This window comes from Alosa sapidissima, chromosome 9 (assembly GCF_018492685.1).
Source record: "Alosa sapidissima isolate fAloSap1 chromosome 9, fAloSap1.pri, whole genome shotgun sequence".
Lineage (NCBI taxonomy): Eukaryota > Metazoa > Chordata > Actinopteri > Clupeiformes > Clupeidae > Alosa > Alosa sapidissima.
In genome coordinates, this window is record NC_055965.1 from 7716547 (window position 1) to 7727693 (window position 11147).

The 11147-nt window shown below is 44.1% G+C and overlaps 2 protein-coding genes across 5 annotated transcripts in view; both read right to left on the reverse strand.

Moving 5' to 3' along the window:
- The window catches only part of keap1b (kelch-like ECH-associated protein 1b), a 21429-nt gene extending 21148 nt beyond the window's left edge, over positions 1-281 (reverse strand). For 2 of the 3 annotated variants that reach the window (XM_042103093.1, XM_042103090.1), the window contains exon 1: positions 114-237. The gene's annotated coding sequence lies outside the window, so the exon portion shown is untranslated. Of the gene's footprint in view, positions 1-113; positions 238-263 lie in introns of those variants that run through there. The other variant, XM_042103092.1, reaches the window with a different exon arrangement.
- Positions 1-8059, reverse strand: part of s1pr5b (sphingosine-1-phosphate receptor 5b) — an 11883-nt gene extending 3824 nt beyond the window's left edge. Inside the window, exons 1-2 of one of the 2 annotated variants that reach the window (XR_006033876.1) lie at positions 7929-8059; positions 5057-6686 (exon numbers count right to left, since the gene is read on the reverse strand). Coding sequence is in view for 1 of the 2 variants with exons in the window: in XM_042103123.1 (XP_041959057.1) it covers positions 5151-6359 (1209 nt within the window). In the remaining variant the exon portion in view is untranslated. Of the gene's footprint in view, positions 1-3711; positions 6687-7928 lie in introns of those variants that run through there. The other variant, XM_042103123.1, reaches the window with a different exon arrangement.
- Between the last annotated feature and the right edge of the window lie 3088 nt (positions 8060-11147).

The window sequence follows — 11147 nt, forward strand, 5'->3', positions numbered from 1 at the left end:
TAATGGACAAAATATCGTTATTGTAGTGTAATAGTACATGGGCATAGCACATAAATCGAAGTTAACTAGGAACCGAGTAAAGTGTGTGTACTGTGTAAAATTCATCTACTTACATCCACACTGAAATACATACAGCCAGATTCTTCCATCTCTGTGCGCCACAGAAAACCAGCGGTAAAGCTGTAACTCACCATGACTAAGCATTGTACTAACGTCGCCTTCCTGCCAAAATAAGAGTTCATTTTTAAGACCACAGGGCTTACCTCAACACGGAACTGCTGCTTCCGCGCTGAAAGTCAGGACTTTTATGCAAGTAGCCTACTCGCAAGCAATTAGACATATGAGAATGAAGGAAGATCTTGGCTGTACATTTGGCAGTGTGCCGGCTCATGCTGTCAATCATCTTATTTGATAGGAGAGTCCTTCGTCAGTCTAAAATACGATTTGCACAAGCCTATAGATTGCACTTTAGAGGTAGCATAGCCTACCATACAATAATTGCTTTTACTTATGGCGGTGAATTGCCGATGTTAAACATTTATTTGGTATTACAGTAGACTAAACTCTACACTACCGGCCTCCTGATGCTTGTTTTCTGATGCTTATTTAACTCCATTGTGAACGGGAGGATATCGGATTTTCTCTCCACAGCGACCCGGTTTTCTCGAGCAGGCAACCTTACGTCATCTTTAAACAGACTGATCAGCTGTTTCAGCCTCAGCGCTGTGCCTGCATGCCCGCAAGTAGCAAATCGTTACAAATGTTTCAAAATGTATCGTTTCGCACGGTCGGCTTGGTGTATGGCACGTGCGGCTATTGTCCGATTTTAAAATCCATCTAAAATAGGTTGTTCTCGCTGACGCTTTTATTTTTTGTCCCAAGTTCAACTTGTAACCACAGAGTGGCGCTATATGTCTGCGCAACGACGTCCTACGACAATAAAGTGGCATTTCTTCAGAAATTGGCCGATGCATGTTGTATTGAATAGGCCTAAATGAGTCGCTCTTTGTTAACCCCTGTAAGGGGTTTGGGTCTGTAGGACCCATTTTTAATATTTGCTAAAAGAAAATTGATCCCATTTAAACTCAGACTCATTGGCCTAGGCTCATTTTCTGTAAAGAACATAAAAATAATTTATTTTCAATGACTGCACACAGTACATCCTGGTCTACTGGACCTGAGTGTAATAGATGCTATGTACCTTAACTGTGTCCTGCTCCGGGTCCCTGTTGTCTCTGTCTCTCTGTCTCTGTCTTTCTGTCTCTGTCTCTGTCTCTGTCTCTGTCTCTCTCTCTGTGTGTGTGTGTGTGTGTGTGTGTGTGCATGTTTGAGTGTAGGTGTCTGTGTGCGTGAATGTTGACAAAATTGTTACATTTCAAGCAATTTTCTTAGCCTGATGTATATAGATTCTTACATTCGTTAGGTCTGTCGGTTGGATGGAATGTGATATTTACTTCTTTTTTAAAAATGCATAACATCAGTTTAGATTACTATTAATACCATTTGTCAGAGAAAAACAGCACCCACGCTCAGTCACGTCAGGACAAAGGTGAGCAGCATCTTTTGCCTCAAGACTCAGCTCTGCCCTGTCTTTCTTCTCACGTTCCGTTTCTTGAGTTCGCCTCAGGGACGCTGCGGTACTTCTTTATGTCAGTAGAATGAGAGAGCGGGGGGGGGGGGGCATCAAGCAGTGGGAAAGTTGCTTGAGCAACTAGTTTGAACAAGTCCAGAAATAATCATGGATCATTTTAAATGTGAATGTGTTTTCACATATTTGAAGAGAAGGGAGACAGAAAGAACTGTTAGGCCTATATATCTGCTTTGTGAGGTTTCAAAAACATCAGCTGTCCAGTTATCCTGTGACTGTATAACTTAACAATGTATATGAAACTCTAAGGTTTCTTTGTGTGGGACATACACTCTTGAACTTAACACATGGATCTGCCCCCCTGCCCCCCCCCCCCCCAGCTGTCATACAGTCATACATCTGCAATCAATTTAATTTTACTGTATCTTTTTAATTGGCTGCAGTTGCTTTAAGTGGTGGTTGAACGGGGCAAACGGTGGGAGTCAGTTCAAGTCTAAAAAACCTCAAACAGAAAGTGAGTCATACACAAGTTTGAATATGAGAATAGAGTTTGGAGTTGAGTTTTGTACGTGCGGTACTATTTTTGATAGTTTGAAAGTGTTGCACAGACAAATAAATGTGATATGTGTGTGTGTGTGTTGGGGGTGGGGGGGGGGGGGGGGTGGTAACAGCTATTTGTATGAAAATGTACATGTGCATGTATATGTGTGATAATAACTGTTCTCAAGCTATATGTGAGTTTGGTAGGTGTGTATATGTAGGTCTATCAGTGTGTGTGTGTGTGTGTGTGTGTGTGTGTGTGCGTGTTGCTGGCCTCAAAGTCAAAGTCAAAGTCAAAGTCAGCTTTATTGTCAATTTCTTCACATGTTCCAGACATACAAAGAGATCGAAATTACGTTTCTCACTATCCCACGGTGAAGACAAGACATATTTTACCAATTTAAGTCCACAGACAAACATAACATTCAAGTAAACAAAAAAGTAAGTAAATAAGTAAATAAGAGGGCACATATAATAATGAAAAAAAAAAAAAATACCTGTGGCCTGAGTGGATGCTTCAGTGCTGCAGCACTGCTTTTCTCAGCGCCGCAGTATGGTTACGTTGTGTGGCACTGAGGTTGGCGAGATTGCCTGTAAAGGCTCTAGGCAGCACGCCTTCTTCGAGGCTATTGGCGTCACATCGAGCACATTGCCATTTAGGTTAACCCAGCCACAGGGGAGATGGCACGAACGAGAAGTGGTGTGTGCTTTTCTATGCGCTCGCTCGCTGTGTGTTTCATATCTGAACCAGTGACCCATTTGTCTTTCAAGCGCCGGAAAGCACTGTGAGGTGTGCTCAAGAACATGCATATCATGGAATTTAGAAGGGATTTTGTCCACAACAGTGTTTTAACTTTCTTATAATAGAGAAACCTTTAAGCTGAAAGAGGAAATCCCACATCATTTGTCATTTTAACAGGCTTTTGCACAGCACTTAACACTAATCCTATGAAGCAAACAAGAACAGTAGACTACTGTCAAGGAGAGAACCTGACTGTGAAAACCGACAAGTATATTGTAAAGAACTCCATAAATTAATTTTTGGTACAATTCTGGACCACAATGTGGTCACAAAATGTGTGCAATGCTGTACAGATTTTGGTCCAAACGTCTAGACCGAAATATGTGCAGCATTGAGTGCAAGCAAGATTGCACACATTTCCAAAAAGGCAGATTTGTCGATGATATAAAGACTGGGTCTGAACTAAGGATGCTTTGTTTCTGAAACATCTGAACTTTTGCAGAAGTACCAGAATGTAGGGCAATGTCATTAACAGATGTGGAGGTAGGAGAGCCCCTTCCTGACATGTACTTTAAGTGGTAAACCACAACCTCAGCACGTGATCTGCTCATTTACACACACACACACACACAGACACACACAAACAACACACAAACAACACACACACAAACAACACGCACACACACATGCACACAGACACAACAAATGCACATTCATTTTGAAATGTAAGGCTACAATGACTGCTCAAATACATATTACAATTAAATTATGAAGGTTTTACAATAAATTACTCAACAAGCTGAATTATGAAGAATAGACCAAAAGGCATGGATGAATGATATCTGTTGAAGTTCTGTTTATTTTCTTTTAGAAAGTACACAATTATGAAAATATCCCATAATTTAGGTCAACTGTATCAAAAAATGTTAAGACATTCTATTATTCAAAAAAAATATAATACATATACACACAATTAATATGAAATAATATCTTTCACAGAGAATTTGCATTAAAGCCACAATGCATTTAGATCCATTGGAAGACAAACCAGAACTACTTTCATAAACTGTTTTTGAACTATACCACGAGTCTAGGGTAATATTTTAAAATGGCAAGAATTTGTTGGCCCAATATATATTTGTTCCTTTATAGATGTGCACACTTTCTTATTATTATGATAAATACCATCTACCGTCTTTGTTTATGCAGTGGTGGCAATAAATCTAATTACTACATTTGAAACCTGCCAATACAACATTTTTTCCATCTATGTTCAATTCAGTTAAGCCAGACTGTTACAAACTGTGGTCTTAACATCTTTTGAGGAGCTCTACAAGCAACCGATCAATCCTCTTACAACACAATGAAATTTATGCTTTTTGAAATGTACGCTTTCTGAAACAAGTAGACCATGCATTGTGAAAGGCACAATTAGATTTTTTATTTTTTTTAAAAAATCACACTTGTGCTATCAAGCCCTCGCCACTCTTCCGAAACTCCACTGCTGCTTGCGTCCACAGTGCCTGTCTGGGCAGAGCTGCGAGGCGAGGGCGCCCGTGGCGGAACGTTTTCACTCCGCCACACAGTTCCTGCCTTTGTGTCCAATGAGCGGCCGACTGTGTGCAAACCGCTGCCGAGGAATTCACTTCACAGTCTGTCACAGTAGGTTATCTACAACCACAGTCTGCTGTGGCCCGGGACATCGAGCCAGCGACGTCCAGGGGTACCACATATTCAAGAACGTAATCAAAGCTCCGTCTTGAGAAAAATACAAAGCACGAGAAATGAAGAGAAAGGGTCGTTTGTAGAGGAAGACTAACTCATTTACAGGAAGAGAGGGTAAAAAGTCTTGACGTTAGAGATAAGAGGTTTAGTGCAAACATGAAATGCAGAATAAGGCATAAGTTGTCCATGTAAAAAAGTATAATTTTCTCTGTCTCAGTCCATGCTCTATAATGACATTACTCTGTCATCAGGTAAAGTGGTATTTCATCAGTTTGTAAAAAAAAAAACTCCAAAAGGAAGTGATTTCTTTCCCTGCTCTTTCTTCAGTTGCTAGAGTACATGTGACAGATTGCCTCTAAAATGGCATCACCTTGGAGGCCATGCAGAGCTGCTCTGCTCTGTATTCTTGCACTGGCATGGTGCAAACACGGTCTTAGTCAGGTGCACCAGCCAAACTGAACACTTCTGCCCTTGAGAGAAGACTGAGTCCCCTTCTCTATAGGACTTATTAAGGAACAGTCTTCTGCCCTAGAGGGGAGACTGAGCCCCCTCTCTTTAGGACTTGCTGATGAAGAGCTTGGGGTGGATGGCCTTAATGGGTGAGGGCGTGACGTTCCCTGACGAGATGGTGGTCTCCATGCCCTCCAAGCGGTGCGAGGCCACGTCCGTCTTGCTGAAGCTGCACTCCAGGAAGGGCATGGCCAGCTTCTTGACCCGACCGTCCTTGGTCATCAGGCAGCGGCGGCAGAGCAGCCGCAGGATGGCCCGCCGCATGTCCTTGCTGGTCAGCGTGTAGATGACCGGGTTGAGCAGCGAGTTGACCATGGCCACGCCCAGGAAGTAGTCGGCCTTGAGGAGCACGCGGCAGCCCCGCGCCGGGCACACAAAGTCCAGCACCAGCAGCACGAAGAGCGGCAGCCAGCAGGCCACGAAGACGCCCAGCACGATGGTGACCGTCTTGAGCAGCGCCATGTACTTCTGGGAGCGGCGCACGGACGGGCTCTTCTTGCGCAGGCTGCCGCCCAGCCGGCGCGTGCTAGACTTGACCACGCGGAAGATGCGCCCGTAGAGCGCGGCGATGGCCAGCAGCACGGCCGAGAAGACGGTCACGCAGAACAGGATGTAGCTCTTGGCGTAGAGCGGCAGGACGGTGGAGCACTGCTCCAGCCGGCCCATGCAGTTCCATCCCATAATAGGCAGCACGCCCAGCAGCACCGACAGCGCCCAGCTGGCGCCGATCAGCGCGAACATGCGGCCCCGCTTGGCGCCCTGGTACGGCTTCATGCGCGCCATGGTCACGTGCCGCTCGATGGCGATGGCCAGCAGGCTGATTACGGAGGCGGCCAGCGTGATGAAGACGCCGCCCTCGCGCAGGAACCACAGCAGCGGCGTGAGCTTGAGCGTGTTGGGCCCCGACATCACGATGTTCACCATGTAGGTGAAGCCTGCCAGCAGGTCGGAGAACGTCAGGTTGCCCAGCAGGTAGTACATGGGCAGGTGGAACTTCTTATTCTTCCAGATCGCCGCCAGCACCACAGCGTTCTCCAGCACGATTAGCAGGCACACCAGCAGGAAGGCGATGGCCTCGGGCTTCAGGCCGTCCTTGTACTTGTCCTGCTTCAGCTTGCCCGTGTAGTTGTAGTGCGCCACGATCACCAGGTTGTTCTGGTACTCGCTGAAGAAGCGCAGCATGTGAGGGCACGACGAGGTCGCGGGGGCAGCCGTGGGGGACGCTGCGATGTACGCCGCGCGGGACGCCTCCATGGTTCACTGCTGCAGCTCTTGCGGAGGTTGTCCTGATCTGGTGTGAAGATCTACTGTGGAGTCCTTGCGCACAGCATGATTGGAAGGACACAAAGGGAGGGGTAGGAGGCGAAAAGATTGACACCTTCACTTTTCTCACTCCCAGCCCTAGTTTGAGCGATCACTGAATCTTTAAAGGTAATTCCAGTGTGTCTAGTGGGTAGGTGTGGCAGGATCAAAACTAATCCCCTTCCAACTTCTCCGGTGGGGCATTAGACGGCTGACCTCTAGGTGGTGGTGTTGAGCTCAGTTTGACTGACAGTTATTTCACAGTTTGAGGTCCACAGTCTGCAAGAATCACAACAAAGTACGGGTGTCAAAACTGGAAGCTCAACACGATCAAATAAATATTGCACAATAAACACCTGTCAATTTTTACACTGGTTGGCAAACTACGATCTGCACAAACTAAGCTGTGCACATTGCAATGGAGTTTGATCAATAAAGTCAAAACACATTAAAATAAAAAGTTATCACTAACGCCATCACTTAAAATATTTTTGTTTGTTAATCTGATCTACCATACATACTCTACAGTATTTAGAAATAGTCTGTTGTAAAACAGGAGCACTTGAGCACATCAGGCTTGGGCTTTGGACAGTTTTGAGAACGTCAGAATGTCTTGCCAATACATAACACAGGCCTATATTTTTTTGCTCATTTGATAGCCCACTGCTGGATTCATGCCCAATCTGTACAATAGGCAACTGTCGTTTCCAGCGCATCTGTTCGCAATAGCCTTGTCATGAACCAATATGTCAAAGGTGCCAAATACTTTTCGTTAGTTTACGCAGACTATCGTCTGTCTTGTAAAGATTACACATCTCATTACGTGAAATTGACACCTGATGGCAAGAGGTCTTATCGTCTCGGTAGAATGTTTATTTTTCCATTTAAGTCAGAAAAAAACATTTCATGCTAAGTCAATTGAGTCACATTCCATCAAACGTTGAGCCAAGGAATTTGCTATTCAAGACATGTGTTAGCATTTAACAGTCGGTCCAGAAACATACTGATGATGAACAATGCAGGAAAGCAAGGTGATCTGCATTTGTGATGTTGAGAGTAAATTGCGCGTTCAACTTCATAACATTTCTGTGCAACAATAAATGTACATAAAAAAGAATGCGTTTCAAATGAATAACTACCGTCGACCCAACTGATGTATTAGGCTATTACATACAAACATATCGCCATAAGTAGACTTTTCTTGTATTATTTTAGCATGCATGTTTTCTCTCTCCCAACACTTCTCCCTGGGGTTTCGTTGCTTTTCGCGATAGATAATCAAAACGGAATGAAAAAGGTATACCGGTTTATCTGAGAAGTACTAGAAAAGGCTTCTGTACAAATCCGTACGTTGTTAAATATCGATCTTTGAGTTAAAAATTTGTACTCTACTAAACTGAAAATATATTGAAAAAATAACTGCTTGTGATAAATTACTTTTGCATGTAGTCCGCTGTCCTTGTTAGAATGGGGTTACAACGTTATTTCTATTGAAATACCAGATGTTTTAAAAGAGCTTACCTTCTTAATTTCGCATACAGCTTGCATACGGACATCACCTCACCGGCACACGCGCACAGAGGGATAGGCTCAACTGACATGAGGAAAACCTGCACGACTTGACTTCGGTCGGTCCTAATCGGTCCTGCCCACTCACTCTCTCTCTCTCTCTCTCTCTCTCTCTCTCTCTCTCTCTCGCTCTCTCTCTCTCCTCCCTCCTAATGTAGGTTTAAAGAGGGGAGGATTTGTATTGCACCAATGTTTTCGATAATGCAAATGTTCTCTTATCATGGTAAGCTACTATCGATACATGTAAAATACCACAGAATAGCTCCGTCTAACTGACATGACTGATAATACTTCAAATGTTGGCACAGTGGAACAAAATGTGTGTGTGTTTTGATTGTATATCTAAACACTATTGTCATATCCTAGCCTACTCCACACAAGTTCTTGGGGGAAAGTCTCCACATCATTTAGGAATGTTAAAGTTCAGGCTATGAGTGTGCATGGGAACATGAGTTTATAGGACTGCTAATAATTTACGGCACAGTTGCCTCAAACGACTTGTTCCAACTTGTTCTGGCTCACTTTCCCCTTTGCTGGGCCCATGCACTGTGGCATGGGTTGAGGATATCGTTGGCTATTATTGATGGCCTACGCCTCAAATGTGAGAAACATGAGTAGCCTATACAAAGATGAGAAAGTTGCCGTCATTGTGCGTCAACGTAGCGCTGCCACTATTTCTCAACATTACCCAAGTATTACTTAGTAACAGTGTTTGTCAGTGTCAGTGTCTGTCTGACGTGCTTGACTGTGTCATTTGCCCATTTTCCCAGAATATATCCAATACATCTCTGGCCTATCTCTAAACCATGATGCATCTAATCGGATACCATTTATCTGGTTTATTAACAACACAGGTGGTGGCATGCAATATACGGCATCTAGTTCCTGCATGTCCGCACAGTTTACTTACAGGATCAGCGAGATGCACCGATTACTCTACGGGATTATAACAGGCTCCTGCTCGGCGGCTCCGCGAGTGATGAAAAAGGGTCAAGTGGCTGCATCGTCTAATCTGCAACAGGCGTCGGTTGAAGTGGCGATATTGACATGCTGACACACCCAACTGCACCCAGAAAATAAACAGCTGTAAGTGTCTCTAGATTAACAAGCTGAAAGGGATGGGAGAACTTGCATTCAATAGCCTAAGTGATAAACACTAGAGCTGCCTCATGGGGAAATGCCTCCAAAACGATCGAGACTTCCCCAAACTAGATAAGGTAGAGACCATGGGCGGACTGGCCATCTGGCATACCGGGCATTTTCCCGGTGGGTCGACGCACCTTTTGGGCTGATAGAATAGGCTATATAATTATTTTGCCCAACGATCGGCCCCACAGGAAGGACAATCAGCGGCCCATTGGTTACATTTTCATATTGACACTGGAGTGATCCAATAACGGCTTACGTCAGGCCCCACCCCTTCAATTTTGTCTCAGAGCCAGGATTCTGTGAGCGCATCAAAAGTTAATCGAAGTTGCCTACACGAAATTGCGGCGGTTGCCGGTAGGCCTATTGACAATTGTGCAAAATTAACACCAATGTAGAAGCTTCAAAAATACAATATTGCAAGTAGGCTAGCATGTTGAAGTTCGTTGAGTTTGAACGAGGATGTAAGCAAGCTTACAGAGCAGAGGGACAGTGCAGGTGGGAGTGCGAGCGAGCCTAGTTGAGGCTACATGATAAGAACTCAGTGGTGGAGCAGGTAGGCTACAGTATGTATGCCATGCTGACGCCAGACGATGATGATTATGATGACTTATTAATTGCGATAATGTAATGATATGGTAATGATAACATAGTAAGGTCGTGCTGTGATTATAATAACAAATAGCGCAACTTAAATTTTCTAAATTAATGATTTGCAAACCTGGACAGCAAAAGAGTGTCAAATCGACGTTAACTGATTCAGTTGAATCAGTTTCCGTCAGATGGCCAAAATTCAACATTGATTGCATGAGTGGTGGTTGGTCTCTCAAAGTAGATAAGGTTTCTATCTTGGAAGGGTTATCATAGTAAAGATGGGCTAAAAGACTGTAGACTGACAGAAATGTAGGCTACAAAACGTCAAGTCATGCACAAGTCAACTATAACCTAATCGAGTGATTTGAGGACCGCTTGGGCCAAATATGCCAGGGCCGATTTTTGGTCCCAGTCCGCCCCTGGTAGAGACGTTTTGTACACACACACACACACACACACACACACACACACACAGTAGGCTAAACACCAACACACACACACACACACACACACACACACACACACACACACACACACACTGTATACTGTATGAGCCACTCTCAGCAAATGCAGAATGCCTCTTTTTATTAAATAGGTGTTGAGTTTCCCAGAAGGAAAACAATTAAACGGCACTTTAGGACTCGGGACATCCTGTATACGTCATTAAGTCAAACTATTATAAATGGCTGCCCATTCTTAAGGACACCATCAAAAGTCCCTCTAACTTTGTTCAGAGGAAGGCGCGCCTGCAGGTGTACGTCCGTACGCACTGTGCGTACCATCACTCAACAACGAGAGAAAATGTACCTTGCGTGTGTATATTCACACCATATTGGCCTACCATACCTTTCCAACTATGCACAGTATCACATTAGTTGCATGCCATCAGGCTATTTACAATTTTCTATTAAGTAAAGTTAGTGAACACTTATCAAAATTAACGCGCACACATGTTTGAGCAGGAGAGAATACGCACGCAGGCACGCATAGGCTACTCGTTTTCTTTTACTCGGCCTTCTATATGGTTATCAGCACACAATGTTGAGCTAATTCACTAACTCAATACTCATCATGGATATCACAAGTTTAAACAACGAAAACAGAAAGGATGGAGGCAGCAAAGCTAGAGGAGCTATTCAAGATGGGCAAGAACAAGGTTGGCTAAGCAATTGGTGTGCTTGTCAGAACGACTGCATTACAGCTGTTTAAAGCCAGACGTTACAGTACGCTATAACACAACTAAAGGTAGCTTTAGCCTGTATAGGGATGTATAAAGTTGCCCAAATGAATAGGTAATTGTAGACGTTGTTGTTGCATTATTGCATATTATTGCATGTGGATGTTGTTATGCTATGTATGCACGAACCTAAAGGAAAAATACTTTTTCGGGGGGGGGGGGGGGGGGTGCGTACCATAGCATTAATTCCTGTT